At 39.4% G+C, this 17,711-nt stretch overlaps 2 protein-coding genes across 3 annotated transcripts in view; one reads left to right on the plus strand and one right to left on the minus strand.

Annotated features, from left to right (window-relative positions):
- Positions 1-202: 202 nt before the first annotated feature.
- Positions 203-7,707, minus strand: LOC144630742 (uncharacterized). Of its 2 annotated transcripts, XM_078489122.1 has the most exons (3): positions 7,391-7,707; positions 2,238-5,493; positions 203-1,613 (listed from the first exon to the last, which is right to left on the minus strand). In XM_078489122.1, the coding sequence occupies exons 2-3, from the start codon at positions 5,481-5,483 to the stop codon at positions 1,608-1,610; spliced, it is 3,252 nt and encodes a 1,083-aa protein (XP_078345248.1). In that variant the 5' UTR covers positions 5,484-5,493; positions 7,391-7,707; the 3' UTR covers positions 203-1,607. The 2 variants fall into 2 exon arrangements, with proteins under 2 accessions (XP_078345248.1, XP_078345242.1); XM_078489116.1 differs by lacking the exon at positions 7,391-7,707 and having other exon boundaries at positions 2,238-5,998.
- The window catches only part of LOC144631045 (uncharacterized), a 195,927-nt gene continuing 184,474 nt past the window's right edge, over positions 6,259-17,711 (plus strand). The window contains exon 1 of the mRNA XM_078489419.1: positions 6,259-6,271. The gene's annotated coding sequence lies outside the window, so the exon portion shown is untranslated. The remainder of the gene's footprint in view (positions 6,272-17,711) is intronic.

A 17,711-nucleotide genomic window follows, 5' to 3' on the forward strand; every position in this document is an offset into this window, starting at 1 on the left:
GTCTTCGCAAGCTACGCAAGCGCAAGGGTTGTTTTTCATGTGACTTGTTTTCGTTTTTGCGTGACATTGTACCTTGGATTTTCTTTTATACACGCTAAATGTTGTCCGTCACGAATTTCAAACGAACAATCCTGAAGCTCGAAATACCAAATTCCCTTTTGTCACTTTAAACTTCCTACACAACTAAATTGAGGACTTTAAATTGCCACAAACCATCCATTTATTTCACAAGTTACTCGACATGGCGACAATCACGAGGTCGCTTACAAAACTGCTATAACGTGACAAGTGATAGGCATGCAATGTGTACAAAAACAATGAAAATATGAAATGTCAATGTTCAGTCCCGACACCTTTTATAAACGACTATGGATATGTATTACGCGTATTACATTTCACTGATGCATACAAGAAAAAATAAAAGAATAAAATTAAACTTAGAAGTGATGAAAACACTGCTTTGATATATTTCGGTGCTGCTAAGGGTTCTGTTAAAAGCTTTTTTTTTTTGTTTGTAATGCAATCTTTCCTCCCCAAGATTGCGTGGCGAGTCAAAAGAACGTCTGCGAAGGAGGCTAAAAATTTAAAGACGCCGTTGTCCCAAAAACATGCGCATTTCGCTTGGCTTCACACGATAGAGTAAGCTTAGGGTTATTGGTGGGGACTGTTGAGGGCTAACAATTTGTCCCGTTTCAGTAGAATGTTTACTGTGGGCAGTTACATGGTCTACGTAGCCCCTACACTCTCTAGGCCCTCATATGAGGTTGGCGAAAGGTTCTTACGATCCAGCGGTAAAATTTACAAAAGCATAGTACAGAATAAATGATCTGCAAAGATGCACTATGCAGCTAATAAAAATCAAAACAATCTTGTTAAAATGGAATTTCTTGGTAGGGAGTGAAACTCTTAGTTGATCGTGAGTGAGCACTTTGAACTACTGTCTACGAGAAATTAGCGTTGTCCTTCAAGTGCTTGAAGGAACTTCTGATCCACAAGCAAAAATAAACAAGGAACAAAGCAATATCACTATTCTCTATATTTATGTAACGTTATTAAAAAAACTCAATGATGTCCATATGTTGCCATAAAACGACCGCTGAATTTCGCAGTTTTGTCTTTGAAGTCAGTTACTCGCCAGAAGTGATCTGTTCATTTTATAAGGACTTGTAAAAATACTCAAGAATTAATAATGGAAAAAACGAATTAAAAATAATACAACAAAAATAAAGTAGACATTTAAGTACATCAACCTCTCAAAACATGCTTCCTAGCTATGCATTAAATCACGGCGCTAACAAGCATTTTATACACTATAATTGTGTCTGATAATTTAGAAAAAAAGTAAAAAATTGCAATTGAGGACATATGTACACCTCTCCGACACAAATTGTCCATATATATCATGTTCATTTACAGGAAATTAATGTAATGTCTAAGATTTCATATAACTTGCTTCGAACTTGAGAAACAATAATTTATACAACATCTGATAAGCTAGACGATAACCAAAGGTTTCCAGAAGAAATATATCCCAATATGTTAAACTGCACTGTGACAGTCTCACATCGTTTCTGTAGGCATGTTTGGCGAGGCACCTCAAACAGTGTTCAAGTCTGCAGAGAGAAAACAAATAAGGAAACTAAGGTTACACCTAAAGTTAGATCGCGTCCCAGCAAAGAGAGTAATATATGCAATTTTACAGTCCCAAATGCTATTGGTAACAAAACCTGTACGAGAGACATCACTATTAAAATTAAAATCGTGTGTATTTCAGAAAGTTCCAGCGTCATTATAGAATTTTGATAGTGTATCCTGTGAGTGAGCCTAGATAAACAGTTGCCAAGAAGGTCTGAGAGTACTTCGAGACATCGCCAATAACATATGGTCAAAACATTTTTATTAAAGTACTTTAACATACTGCTGACTGTATGGAAAATAAATATGTAAGGGACTCTCTTTCAGTCTCTGGTTCCTGAACAAGCGTAACCTGGTTCTGTGGCTTGATTGTAGTAATCGTGAAATGCGACTGATGCTTTGAAATTTCCGAGTCAAAACTTAAACATAAAAGGTGTCATGGGAAATTTAGGTTGACTTTCGCGGAAACAGCATGGTATGTTAAAGAGGGTTAAATATGTCTTGTTTGCTTAATACTGTTAATTTGACAAGTGCTTTTGTGAATCATAAAGATTTTCCTTGACTTATCCTTAGAAAGAGAAGGTGCAATATTACGAAATTACCTCATCATTAAGATCAAGTCTTATGTCATCTCCAAGCAAAACAAATGGTGCCCAGTACTTCACATCTTCATAATCTGGGGACTCTCTCATTTTCTTCATGGACTGGTGAAGAGCTTCACTAGCACTCATTTTCTCATGGATCAGACATTTGTAGAAGATCTCCATAAACGTTTTGGTAGCCTCGTCATTAATAGCCCACAAAGCCATCAGAACTGAACGAGCACCAGATCCCAGGAAGGCGCGAGCGATTCCAACAACTCCTTCAGCAGTCAGGATCTTCCCACTAGCACTGTGGCAACAGCTAAGTACCACCAGCTTGGCTCTGATACCAACTTCAGCTATGTCTTTCATTGTCAGCATGAAGTCGTCTTTTTGGGGAATGCCAATGACAGAACTATTAGGAGCAAGAGCTATTTCTCCTCGCTCGGCATTACCATGAGCAGCAATGTGCACCAAACTGACCTCTTGAATCCTGTGCAGGACTTCTTCCTTTGAAGCTTGCTCTCCAACAAGACATGATACTTCTAGCAGCCTTGCTACCATCTTTGCCTCTTCTCTGGCTTTGGGTAATGGAGGTAACACCACGATATTTCCCTTGAATTCCACAGGACCAACCTTTGGATCTCCTACAATCAATGCTCCAGTCTGGCAATGATAGTCCGCTGGTGAGTCTTGGATGAGCTTGAGCGTTGTTAGAGAGGGAATGAGACGGATCTTCACTGTTTCTGACAGGTACTTTCCAGTGTCATCTTGTACTGCTGCAAACGGTATCAGGAATAGTTCTCCTTCAGGAATGATGATTATCTCAGAGTCTTCAATGAGACCAGAAACAGGAGAAATAACATTTTGGTACAGGTTTGGTGGAATTAATTGTGATTCTTCTCTTTCTTCTGTTCTTAAATTCCCAACCTGCTGAAAGCAGAAACTTCTGGAGCTTTCACTCCCGGTCTTTTCTGGGCATGGGACACTTTTGTAGAGCGCTGACAACGATCGGTCTTCAAGGTGCATTGGGTCATTATTGCATGCGATCCTTTTCTGGGTAGTGCACATGTTATGAGGAGCTAGCCAGAATCGAACTTGTGCTCTTTTGTCCACAAACCAGCAACAGAGATGCAAACCAAGCGTGGTCATGAATAGGAAGTGACTTCCCTGTGCAAGACAAAGGCTTTTTATGTCACTCCAATTGAGTTGTATGTTCGTGTTAGTTGCGGTTTTGATCGCATATTGATTTGAAATCAAGTCGACTAGTGCGCGAGCTCGTCCTTGTTCAGCAATCAGCAAAGCATAGGTGCTTTGATTTCCCTGGAATATCAGAAGCCTGATTAATTCCTTGTAAAAAGACTTGGAACTAGTCTTGTCGTCTAGTGAAAGTTTGAGTTCATCTTCAAGTGATTCACGAAAGCTCTCGTGGAGACTAATGCAACCTGATAGGAAGGTCCTTGCCTCCCTGAAATGGTGCAGCGTGGCGTGGCAAAACCCAACGTTAAACATTGCAGTACATTTAAACTCTGGAAGTTTTAGTTCCTTAAAAATTTCAAGTCCTTTATTTTGGTAACTCAATGATGTCTGAAACTGTCCAAGAACGTAGCACACACTTCCAAGGTTGACATAACACGCTCCTTCGCCTTGTTTGTCCGAAATGTCTTGACTTATTGCAAGAGCTTTCTTGTGACTCTCGATCGACTCGTCAAACTGTCCTTTGGCACAATACACATTTCCAAGGTAGCTGTAGGATATCCCTTCTCCCATCCTATCTCCGATACACTGGCATATTTTCAGACTTTTCATATAATACTCCATTGATTTATTAAGTTGGAGCTTGTCATAGTAAACTTTACCAAGACTGTTGTAACATATGCCTTCTTGTCTTTTGTCTTCAGAATTCTTGCTGATTTCGAGACCATACTCGAAGTGCTCAATCGCTTTATCGAATTGTCCAAGCTCATAGTATACTTTTCCAAAATTGTTCATGTATGTCCCCTTTCCTTGTCCGTTACAAGTTTCTTCACAAATGGCAAAACCTTTCTGGAGATACTTCAGCGATTCGTTATATTTACCGAGGTATTTGTACATAGTACCAAGGTTGCAGTAAGCTGTTTCCTGTCCTTGTCTGTCTTTAAGTTCCACGCTGATTTCCAGGATTTTTTCAAAACAATCGATCGATTTCTCGTATCGCCCTAGAGCGCAATGCACACCACCAAGATTACCATAGGATATTCCCTCGTCGCGACGCATCCCGATTCTTTGACAGATTTTCAGCGATTCCTCAGAATATGCGAGAGATTTCTCATAACTGCTGAGGAAATAGTAAACTTTTCCAAGACTATGGCAAGAACGTGCTTCTGCAGGGCTGTCCCCTAATAAACGAGCTATCCGGAGTGCTTTATTATAATACTCGATGGATCTGTCATATTCGCCCAGTCCACTGTACGCTCCACCGAAGTTTGCATAGCATGACCTTTGTCCTTGTATATCTCCAATCGACTTAAATATTTGAAGACCATTGTTAGAATGCTTGATGGACTTATGATATTTCTCATCAGCAAGATATACACTTGCAAGAGAGCTGTGCGATTTTCCAATACCTTCTTGGTTTTGAAGCTCTTCATTTATTTTCAGACTTTCCTCAAAATGCTCCAAAGCCTTGCCGTAATTTCCGAGATCACGAGTAACTGTACCCATGCCAATTAGAGATGCTGCTTGTCCCACTTTACAACCGCTACTCCCATACAATTTAAGGGCCTCTTCATAACACTGATTTGAAATCTGGTATTGTCCTAGACGTACATACGCATCACCGAGGTCATTAAGAGACACCGCCAAACCAACGTCGTTGTCCGCTGCCTTCATCAAATCCTTTCCTTGTTTGAGATTGTTTATTGATTCCTCGAGCCGTCCGATACTTCGGTAAAGTTTCCCCGCAATAGTGTGACAAATTGCTTGCCCTAAATGGTCTTCCCTCTTTTTGCTTGTTTCTAGAGTTTTTTGTACCACTTCTATTGCTTCATTAACAAGGCCAAAACCCAAAAGAGAAATGGCAAGTCTGTGCCCTGTATGATATACATCATATTTGTTATCCATAGAGTTGGACGAGGACTGTTCGTCATTTGCAGTGTCGAGGCTTGCAGTGAAAAGACATTCTTTGTATAAGTCAATGGCTTTGGAACAACGGTGAGTAGCAAGGAGGAATTCCGCAACTACTAAGCCAATTTTCGTCGCATCACCAAGTTTCACTGAATTCAACATGGCTTTCTTTCTGTATAGAGGAAATTTGAAAACTCTCGTAAGTCCCACTCCCGGGGGGGGGGGGGGGGGGGGTACTCCCATATGTGGCCTATATAGGTATGTGCCGCCCGATAGGGTATGGTTTTTGAGGTTCTCGGTCCTTAAATAGGGTATCATTTTTGCTCCTTTTGGCAATGTGTTCCCGGTGTGATCCTTAGATAGGGTACCTAAATTCTATTAGCTAAAATAAACGCCCAGCTAAACGAAAAAAATATATCTTAAAACTGAAATTTTCTGTTCAGGTATTAGAAAAGCGATTTTATAAAGATTTGTGTCTTGCCGTGCGCGGTTAGCCGTTATTTGGGTCGTCACGGAACGCTTCTCTCCCCTTGAATAGGGTGTCATTTTTCGGTTTTGGGCCTTAAAAAGGGTATCAATTTTCCCTTTCTTTATCCTTAAATAGGGTCAGGGTTTAAGAACATTGGCGGCACACCCCTATCCGAAATTTATGGGAGTACCCCCCCCCCCCCGGGAGTCCCACTGTTATCATTGAAAGTGTTGTAAAGCGCATTATTTTGAGGTTGCAACAGCATATAACCAAAATGATCTACCTTTTGCCTTATAAAGTCATACGACACTTCCGTGGTATTAAATCAAAAGATAGATGCTATCGAGTCAGAATGATCACAATGGCAAGCAAGGTACGTTTTCGTGTTGCAAATGACGTTTTGAAGTAGTTTGGATCTAATTTAGCTCATACCGACCGGACCAGAGAATGTCAAAAATGTCTTAATGCGTTTTTCTGAAAGGTCAGGTTTTAACTTATGGCGTTCGTATATCACCATACTTTATACTTCAGGAAGACATTAAAGGTATTTTAAACTGAAAAAGGATTGGATCGCCTAAAGAGGTGGGAAAAATCCTTTCGGAAGCACGCTTAAAAGCCGACATCAACTATCGTACCTTCGCAGACGTTGTTTTTTGAGGAGAAAGATTGCGTGACGAGCCAAAGGAGGCTAGGACCTTCGAAATGTTCCAGAAAACTCTAAAATGTTTTAATTCTGGGGATTAAATCTCTAGAATTCCATGGATTTTTTACTTATGGCGGAAAACTTAGACGTACGAAAACATTAAAATCGTGTTGCGTGGTCCGTTTACAACGATCGGAATATCGAAACTCGGTTAGTCGAAGTCGTTTTACTAGGCCATCTTGAATAGATGAAAGTCGTGACCAGTCGTTACAATGCATGCAAGGAATCCCGCGTAATTTCTGATGACTACTGACGTAAAATCGTGGCAAGGTCGTATATCATCCTGTACATTAAACAATATTTCCTTGTTGAAGCCTGACTTCTCGCGAAATGGCCAATAACCTATTAAGACTTCTGGATTGTAGTTTTGGGAAAACTTCTAAATAGCAATCCAATCTTGGCTCGATCTTTTATATAAACAGATCCAAACACACACGGGGGACACTTCTCGTATAGCAGTGATCGACAGGAACCGGGAGGTATTGTTCTGATAAATATTTCTTTGGAGGCTTAATACCATAGATGTTACCCGGATAACACAAACGGTTGTTGTTTTAGACTTAGAAAACTAAAACGGTACCGACATGGATTTCAACCCTGAAAAGGTACAACAACTGTCCTGTAGATCCCTGTCCCCCCCCCCCCCCCCACTTTAAATAAATCTGCTGAGTTCATTTCGATGATCTATTCAACGGCAGCTGTTCTCACTATTCCCATATATATCAAAGTCCTCTAAAACGAGGAAACTCTTTGTGCTATATTACTCTAAGCTCTATTGATGTCGGTGTGCTTTAAAATTTGCATTGCCTTTACTAATATCCTGTTTTTTTTTGGAGGACATACATGATCCGGCACTTCGCCCGCAGCGACTACTACTTTAATGAACAAAACACTAACCTCCTTGCAGTTCAGGCAATTTGACCAAATTTACTTCTCCCTGCGGGAACAACCACAACCAAATAAAGAAGTGATGATCAAGCGGTGTAGATAAAAATCAAATCTACGGGTAGATTGAAAATGGAGGTGCTCCGCCATAACTGAAACGGTTTTATCCCATGATGGCCTCCTACGCAGTCGTTCTTTTGGCTCGTCACGCAATCCTTCCTTTCCAAGATTGCGTGACGAGCCAAATAACGTTTGCGTTTGAGGCTAGGTTTTATCCCGTTATCGTGTTAATAGATCAGAATGCGTGGCATAAATCATGCAGACGCTGGGTGGACATACATAGATTGACGGGGTGTCTTGTTTAAAGGGGGTCATGTCAATAACTTCAGGTTCACGTGTTTCATTGATTGATAAACTGAAAATAATTGTAAAAATACCTATATAGCATTCATTGGGGAGTACCCCCGGAATGATTCCCTTCCTTTTATTCATTTCTTCATCAAAACTTCATTATCTTGGAAAATTAGCATCGACAAGGAGTGCCCGGGTAGCAATTTTCGACCCTAGGATGTGTTAAGAAAAGTCCTCTTCGCAGACATGGGGACGCAAAAGACCCCTCACTGACTACAAAAAAGCGGACCATAAAGAGAACTGCTCCTTTTGATTTTCGTATAGTAGGCGATGGTACCTGCCTTTCATGTGTTTTGAATATAGGCTTTTGGTTTCTATTGAACACTAGAGTGTAAGATTCCATAACAAGAGAGATTGTATGTTCAATAACTCCTTGCACAACTACAACCGAGAACTTTTCTTTTATTTGACTTTTTCATTTTTAATTGAATAAACCTTACAATTCTTACAAGCAATGAGCGACTTCTTCAAATAACTGTTCAAAAGAGCAATTATATTCAAAATGTCCTTTTTACTTTCGAATCTGATTCGACATCGTTACTGTTATTCTTGTTTAACGTAGCACAACTACCACCGAACAAAACCCAACCGGTTGACAGCAGACGACATTAAGAAATTCATGTAACAAAAAAAAACATTGAACAAGTAAGGATTAATAGATGGCTTGCCTCCTTCGCAGAGTCCACTTTGGTTGTCCTGTAACGCTTTCCGTCACGCAACACTACTCCTCACTGGAGAAAATTGTGACGACCGAAGTAAAGGCTGCGAAGGTCTCCAAGCGAAATAAGAGAGATATTAACTTTTTTTGCTTCATCCTCAACGACTTATGAGAAATGTCTGTTTTCTCTCTGCATTGCCTTATTAAACATTTCTTACTTTCACTTAGGTTACATGGTAATAACATGTAACTGGACTGATCGAAAATAAATTATCAACCACTGTTAGTTAAAGTCATTTTGCAAACTTCGTGAAAATTCCCACTAATAAAGGGCACATTGATCCCCTTTTTTGTCGTAAATAAAGATGTCCTCTACCAGCTTCACATTTTTCAATTAGTTGCTTTTCTAAAATTGTAAGTTGAAACTGTTTTGTGTTCTACCAAACCTTCAAAAGGGTTTCCATACCACTGAGGTCTTAGTAAAGGAAGGTTTTACTTTTTTGTAAATAAACCTCGAAGGAGGTTTATTTACAAAAAGAGAGATCAAACGGCTCTTTATATATTCGTGCTATAAAAATAACATAACTCTCACTTGTATTTAACGTTGAAGGCAATGCTTTACTTCGCTGTTTAACAGGGAAATTCATTCAAGTAAAGAGGGCAAAAGCTTCACAACTTGTCTCTGCCAACCAAATTTTAACGTGACAGCCACATGCTAACGACTGACAAACAGCTTTTACTCAGCGATAGAAACAGCAGCCGTCATGCGATTTCTAGTAGCCTTGATGACCATACCTCCCGGTTTGCGCGACCCTTTATCCCGCCGCTGTAGAAGCCTCTATGATTCCGATTCAAGTTCCGTCTGCTTTCTACGATTTATTAGGGACCTTTAGATTAGAGTAAGAGTACGAGTTTGAGTACAAGTACACGACTTTTCAAACCTAGTGCTTGTGCTTTCGATTATCACATTTCACACATATCCCGTACCGAAAGTCTCCCCTTTTCAACTGGTTAGCAACAGGGTGGATTAAGGTCTCTGGAAACGTAACTGGATTGAAATTCGAAAGTCGTACTCGTACTCGATCTCGTACTCGTACTCCGATCTGGTCGTTAGGTGTTGAATTTTCCCGCGCAAGTAACAAACAATCCGAAATACCACACAGGTCATGTAGAACAACGTCATCGGTGCGGGAGGCTTGGTGCCTAATCTCTGAAGTCGCTTCAGAGAAGGAAGAAATAAGCACGCGAACAGACACGTCTGCCCTTCCCGTACCCCCAGAGGAGGCCTCTCCTAAATTACGTAAACCGGGTCGAAAGGGAATAAAATGAAATAATTCAATTCTACTGAAGAACACATTCACTCCTGTCCTTTGGTATCCTCGCGTTATCGATCACTTTTTGTACATGAAGCGCATCCTTTTCAGCCCTAAAAATAAAACAAAACATTTCTGAATCGTGATAAATTAGTCTTACTATAGTGTAAAACTTGCGTGAAACAACGTTCGCAGTACAGTTAAACACCTCCTTAACGACAAATCTAGTCTTCTACGCAGGCTCGCAGCGGTTGTTTGGGCTCGTCATGAGAAAAAAAATTCCATTCTTTTTCCCATTAATTTTTTTTACCAGACTTTATTTTTTTCCCAAATTTTTTCCTGGTCTGGAAAACTAGTTTGCAGGCTTCCTTAAATTTTCAAGAATTCTAGACTCTGTAAAAACATGAAATAAAGGAACTGTAACGTGCAAAGAAACTGCGTGGTGAGTTGGTTTGGAATTGAATTAAGTCAAGAGAAAGTATCTTATTACAAATTCAGCCAGTGAGCAAAGCAAATCATTTCCGTTTATGTTCAATGTCCTAGAGCGGTTTTCGCTTGAGTGGCGAAAGCAATTTGCGTTTGGTTAGTTTTGCATTACTACGCACAGTGATTGATTAAAAAATCACGCGCCACTTTCTCAGCCAATAAAAACAAAAAACAAAACCAATCGTCTCTCGCTCGCGCACGTTTTCCCGGGTTTCGTGCCGGTAAAATGTATTTGCTTCGCATTTTGATTGGTTCACTGGATTGTCTATGTCCTTTGTGATGGGCCAGAGTAATTACTTTGCTTTTAATTTTACGACACTTAATCGAAAACTGCTCTAACTACTCAGATACCATTCAGTAACTTACTGTTGAAGTTGCGAGTCCTCAAACTGCACCAGCTGGTCTCTCTTGTTCACCACTGACACAAGCTGCTCGATCAACTCCGCTTCCCTTACTCTCTGTTCTTCCGTCTTTTGCCATTCTGAAAAGTGGGAACAAAAGCAACAGTTCCATATAAATGTGTCATTCTCAAGGACTTAGCAATAACTTAACGCATTTTGTTATTGCTCTAGAGCCTGCACCAGAACTGCGAGTACTAACTATCCTTATTCCTGGGATCAAGAAGCGAGAAAATGACCGCGCGGGAAACTGGATGCAGGACGCAATACTTGTTTCCCGCCGTCTTCCCGCCTCGTCCCCAGTTTCCACGGGCTATTCCCGTTCGCGAACGCTTTTTGCCTCTCGCTCGATGATTTTTGAAGGAAAAAAAATAGAATAGGCAAAAGGCAGTCCTGTGCGCAAGAAAAAAAGGTGTTTAAATATCCATAAATTTCATTATAGCGGTGCATGGCATAGTCAATCGATTTTAACTAAAACGAGGCCAATCAAAGTGAAAGTTCAATGAGCACCAGAGACGATTAACTATAAGGTAGTTTTTTTTTTTAAGTTTTCCATGCATTTGTCTGTAAAAATTCGCGCGAACTTTGACAAACGATAAACGTATTTTATACGTCGAGCACTGGATTTCTCATTCATGAATAGCGAAATAAATCCATGAACTGATCTTTTGTAGTTTCTACACCATTCAATTGAACGCTTTTGTGGGTTTAAATGCTTCTGTTGACAGTTTTCGTTATTTCATGAAATAAAAAGGAAATTGATTGCGTTCATTTGATAGCGAAATCGATCGAACATTTTACATATATTCGTTCCATCATGTAAAATTACATTTTGTCACCGAACTCTATCGAACCCGATTCATTGAGAGAGATCGATTACCGAACATTCTAACGACAAATTCATAAGCTAATAATTTATGGCACACCTAAAAAAAATTCAGCTGCATTTTCATTTGAAGAAAAGGAACCCATTCATTGTGAAATATAGAAACAGCTGCTTAATACAAGGAAGCCTGGCAGACTCGCCATACCACAGTTAATTTCTTTGCCTGTCTGATAATTTTGGAAAATAAGTGAATTTATTAATGTCCAGTAAAACGTTCAATAAGGGAGATGCAGGTCGACAAAATTCACCAATCACAACTCACCAACGCCTTGCAAGGTGTTCGATTGTCAAGTGGTGGGCTGTGATTGGAGGGTTTCGATTTATTGATGATTGACGGAAACCCAATGCAACTTGTTTTTTTCGGGCAAAGTTTGAACATTAAAGTCAAGTGAAGCAGTGAAAATGACGGCTAAGTTCTTTTCTGTCGAGTTCAATTTTTTTTATATATAGTGTCATGGGGAATAAGCCAGCAGTTGAGTGTTCCTTCGTGTGACAAGAAGAACAAAACCATTTTGATGAGTTGTTGTACGAGACAATTAATTGAAAGTATTGCCATTTTACCGTCACCTGTGTCAATTTTAACGTAAGCTGATCATTTTAGACTTCGAAATAAGCTTTAAAAAACTGAATACTTTACAGGAAAGGAACAGATTTAATATCAAATATAGGCAAATTAATTGAGGGAAGCTTGACACACACTCTATAAATCTAATAATCACCGTTTGCTCTTGCTTTATATTTTCTGGTGTTTTTTTTTTTCCTTTTCCGTTTCTTTTCTTTTCTTTGGAGGCAGGGCTTAATGGAAACGACAAGCGACTAGTCGTGTATACCGTTTTGATTTTTAATTTTAATCTTAAAAGGGAAAAGGTCGAAAAAAAGCAGTTGAATTTAAGTTTTGTGATCACATATTTATCTAGATTTAAATTCAACCAGGGGTATTTAACTTTTTAACAAAAAATCCAAATGGAAATCCAACGGAAATTACTTCATATTTTTCGGACGAAGTTTGAAAAAAAAAAAACTCGATTATTTTTTATGACAAACAGGTTAAGTCTCTGCAGTCAAATGCAAACCAAATAAGAGCATTTCATCATTTATTACCTACAGTTAACTTTACAAACTACCTTCGAGCACATGGCGAATTCAAGTTAAACGAAAAAAGATATGCACAAACCGGTTCGCGATACATTTTTCTTAATTATTGACAGGTTAAGGTTTTATCGATTTCTGTTTTAAGCTTGAAAATTCGACTACAGAAATGCCTTTTTCATAACCGTTGTTAATTCTGGTGTCCACGATAGCAGTTTTTAAACACTATTTCTTCTGTTCTTCGTTGTTCGTTGTGGACTCGAAATATCGGGCAAGGAGACCGACCCTACGGATATCAGGCCGGAAAAGTGACTTATTATTTTAATCTGACCATCATCGGCTATGTGGTCCTCGCCGAGGGTATATCTTTGCTCGGTTTGTTCAAGAGAGTGTTGATTTTCTTCTTGCCTGTGACCAAACAAACTGGCTTTTAGTTCCTTTACTTTTAACGCAAAGTCGCCGACTCGGTTTAGATAGACGAAAGGATTGAGTGCGCTTGGGATAGCAAGGCAAATCATTACAGCAAAAACTGCAAAATGTACTTGTTTCCCGTAGTTTTCAAATCCGAATCCAACGACACTTCGTATTATCATCGGCAGATAAGACGCCACGCACATAAAAGTCACAATAAGGATTGTGTATAAGGCCTTTCGTCGGATTCTCGCCATTGGAGAGTTTGCATTTTGGGCAGCTGCTGGTAATACTTGTGCAGGTTGTCGAAGTCTTTTTAAAGCCAAGACTGCAAAAACGATGATAGAAATAATGCAGACAAAAACAACGATCCGTATGAAAAATGTAAATAGGGTTCGAGAATAAAAATCTCTATAGGCAACGACTGGGGCACTGCCAAGATCTATTTTGTAAAGTGGAAAATAAACGAGTCCAGTTAGTGAAATATTAAATGCCCACTTGATAAGAATAATTACGAGCAGTTTTGTTTTCGACTTGTTCGCCATGTAGAAGACAGGCCAGCACACCGCCAAATATCTGTCAATCATTTGCAAGGCCATGGTTGTCAGAGAAAGAAGACCAAACAAGGAGTGTAAGAACGACACGGTCCACGCAAATGTCTTGCCTCGGTAAACAGGGTCGTTCAACACAACGTAACAAATGGAGAGTGGAGTGTTGACGACGCTGTTAAGCAAATCGACAATGGATAAATCGACAATCAAGTAATTTGGCAAGTTACGAAGCGTTTTGTGACGAGTAAAGAAGAAGATCACCAAGCCATTTCCAATAATGGCCACTAACACGAGAAGAGCATAAAGGCTGGACTGAATAAGTATCGCGTACCAATTGTTACCTTCAGTGGTGTCTGTGTAGTGACTGCTGTTTGTTGGTAATGAAGCCATAATTTCGTCGCTGATTCAAGAAACGCTGATCTTCTTCAGCGGAGAGACAAAGTCGAATTAAAGCGTCTCTGAGTACAATGCTCAAAGTGGCAGTAGATGATCAGGAAACCAACGATCAGTACATGTGTTTAGACGCTTTTAGCTACAATGTGTTGGTTTTGGGCAAGGAAATTAGTTCATTTGGAGGAAAACTGCCGTTAAGCAGATGCTGTTGATGCTCAATTGTGTTGCACACAATACGTTCAGGATATTAACAGGACAAAGAATTTTCAACTGAAAGATGCAATGTTTGTCAGCCAGTTTGTGCTGTGAACTTTCTCAATACTTGCATTTAAGCGAATTTCTTGTTTTACTAGCGAACTATTTAACCAGATATCAAACTAAGTAATAAACTTATTACGTAACGCTGTTAAAAAAACTTTTACAACTTCTTCTCTGCCACTTCATCCATCAAACCAACAATAAAATAATTGTCAGTAATTTAACTAAGCACTGCCTATTTTGATGTATTGTTGATGCCATTAATCCCTTAACGTTTCTCTATAAGACAGCAAATTTTCAATCCACGATAAATTGCTTTCTTCCCTTTACATTTCTTTATCAACTTCACGGACGTTGCTTATGAGAATACATATTTTGATCGAACGACGGAAGACATGATGCAAATTAAGGAAAACACATAAGAAAACAAAAAAAAAAACTATCTTCTCTTTACATAAAGTTTCAGGCACATTGTTTAATCTCCCGAGGTAAATTGTGTGTGGGTTATGCGAATAAATACTTCACTTTAGTTCTGCCTTTCCGAAAAGCTCAAACGCTCCAAACTCAAACTCAAATCCATGCTAATATAACACATATCCAAACCAACGAAGTTTCAAAAACTAACGCTTGGTTATTCTTTATCAAAATTAAATAAACTCTCTGCACTCAAAGGCAAACCAAATACGACCATATAGACCATTTCACCATTTATTACCTTCACATAACTTTACAAACCACCTTCAAGTATAAGGTGAATTCAAGTTAAACTGAAAAAAAAAAAATGAATACAAACTGGTTTGTAAAAAACTCTTCTGAATTATTGACAGGTTCAGTGTGCTTCAACTTCAAGCTTGAAAATTCGAGTACAACAATGCCTTTTTTTTCGCAACTGTTGTTCATTCAGATTTCCACGAGGGCAGTTTTTAAACACTATTTATATCATAGATACTGAGATTTTCTCACGAAAAAACGATTGCGTACAAATGATACGTAAAATGCATTAGCCAATAGGAAAGGCGAACGATGAAAACTCACTAGTGAAAAAACGTCGTTCGTCCAATCACAATCGCGAACGACGAAAACTCACTTGTGAACAACACCGTATCGCCATTTTGATTCTCGTCGTAAACACCGGCGACATGGCGGAGACACGTTCAAGGTTCGTTTGTGTCTTTAACGGCCCCACTGAGTCGTTTATATTGCAGAACAGGAAAACCAAAACACTATAAAGAAAACGAAACAAGACGGCCTTGTTGTCACAACGTTTCTTCAAACAAAAAGAGAAACACGAAGCGAGATAACCAAAATTCCTCCTGCCGAGTTGAATAAACCTTTGAGTAAATTCGCACAAAGGAAGGACAAGAATACGGGCCATCTTCACTCCGAGGGATTGTAGCGAGTTTTGATTCAGATGATGACTAAGACACTGCAGGTTTGTCCTTCGTTTTGGCAGCCTGTTTTCTTGATTTATTTTAAATTTGGTCAAAGTTCGCTCGAGTTCGCGTTGAGTTATTTAGCGTTTAGCGCTGTTTTGTTCTGTTAAAACATTGAACTGGAACTTGCAAGTTTTGTACAAGTCTCAGTCAGGTTTTCTATCAAAAGGTGTTTCTGTAAAAGTTGTGAGAGTATAAACTGACGTCTCATTTCTTGTGCTACTTCATTAAAGATATGATTTTGAAAGACAAACATGTTTAAGCTATTTTAGTTTATGGCAGATGAATGGGTTTCCTAAACACGCGCGTAACTGATAAAACGTCGAGCGATTTAATTTGCTTTTCAAAAACCTCAGTATCTATAAAATAAACAAATTACACCATGGAAAATGCTTTGTACGATTTTTATTCACTCGTAGAGTTGTATCAGAAAACTCACTCGTTCGCTACGCTCACTCGTTCGTTTTCTGATACTACTCAACTCGTGAATAAAAATCGTACGCGCGCATTTTCCATGGAGTAATCTCTATTTCTTCTGTTCTTCGTTGTTCGTTGTGTATTCGAAATGTCGGGCAAGGAGACCGACCCTGCAAATGTCATGTCGATAGAGCGCTTTATTATTTTGATCTGATCATCATCGGCTATGTGATCCTCGCCGAGGATACCTCTTTGCTCGGTTAGTTCAAGAGAGTGTTGATTTTCTTCTTGCCTGTGACCACACAAACTGGCTTTTAGTTCCTTTACTTTTAACGCAAAGTCGCTGACTCGGTTTAGATAGACGAAAGGATTGAGCGCGCTTGGGATTGCAAGGCAAATCATCACAGCAAAAACCGCCAAATGTGTTTGTTTTCCGTCGTTTTCAAATCCGAATCCAACGATACTTCGTATTATCGTCGGCAGATAAGACGCAACGCACATAAAAGTCACAATAAGGATTGTGTATAAGGCCTTTCGTCGGATTCTCGCCATTGGAGAGTTTGCATTTTGGGCAGCTGCTGGTAAAACTTGTGCAGGTTGTCGAAGTCTTCTTAAAGCCAAGACTGCAAAGACGATGATAGAAATAACGCAGACAAAAACAACGATCCGCATGAAAAATGTAGATGGGTCTCGAGAATAAAATCTTCTGTAGGTAATGACTGGGGCACTGCCAAGATCTATTTTGTAAAGTGGAAAATAAACGAGTCCAGTTAGTGAAATATTGAATGCCCACTTGATAAGAATAATTACGAGAAGTTTTGTTTTCGACTTGTTCGCCATGTAGAAGACCGGCCAGCACACCGCCAAATATCTGTCAATCATTTGCAAGGCCATGGTTGTCAGAGAAAGAAGACCAAACAAGGAGTGTAAGAACGACACACTCCACGCAAATGTCTTACCTCGATAAACAGGGTCGTTCAACACAACGTAACAAATGGAGAGTGGAGTGTTGACGACGCTGTTAAGCAAATCGACAATGGACAAATCGACAATCAAGTAATTTGGCAAGTTACGAAGTGTTTTGTGACGAGTAAACAAGAAGATCACCAAACCATTTCCAATAATGGCCACTAAGGCGAGAAGAACATAAAGGCTGGACTGGATTAGTATCGCGTACCAATTGTTACCTTCAGTGCTGTTTGTTGGTAATGAAGCCATATTTTCGTCGCTAGTTCAAGAAACGCTGATCTTCTTTAGCGGAGAGACGGAGTCGAATTAAAGCGTCTCTGAGTACAGTGCTAAAAGTCGCAGTAGATTATCAGGAAACGAACGACGCTTTGACCTACAATGTGTTGGTTTTGCGCAAGGAAATCAGTTCATTTTGAAGAAAGCTGCCGTTAAGCAGATGTTTCTAATGCTCAACTGGACAATTTAGGAAATCCTTCAAAACATCCATTGAATCGATTGTGAATGCAATTTGGGGGAGTAATGATGTTGCACACAATACGCTCAGGATATTAACAGGACAAAGAATTTTCAACTGATGCATGTGCAATGTTTGCCAACCAGGTTGTAGCAAATATTGGAGGGAGCGGTGCTTCAAAATACTCCAATGCTTCGCACATAATC

This window comes from Oculina patagonica, chromosome 1 (genome assembly GCF_052425735.1).
Source record: "Oculina patagonica isolate OP01 chromosome 1, crgOcupat, whole genome shotgun sequence".
Classification (NCBI taxonomy): Eukaryota; Metazoa; Cnidaria; class Anthozoa; order Scleractinia; family Oculinidae; genus Oculina; species Oculina patagonica.

Bases quoted from the DNA above. Each gene is read 5' to 3' on its own strand.
- LOC144630742 (XM_078489116.1), bottom strand. From the start codon at position 5,639: ATGATACCCTATTTAAGGACCGAGAACCTCAAAAACCATACCCTATCG.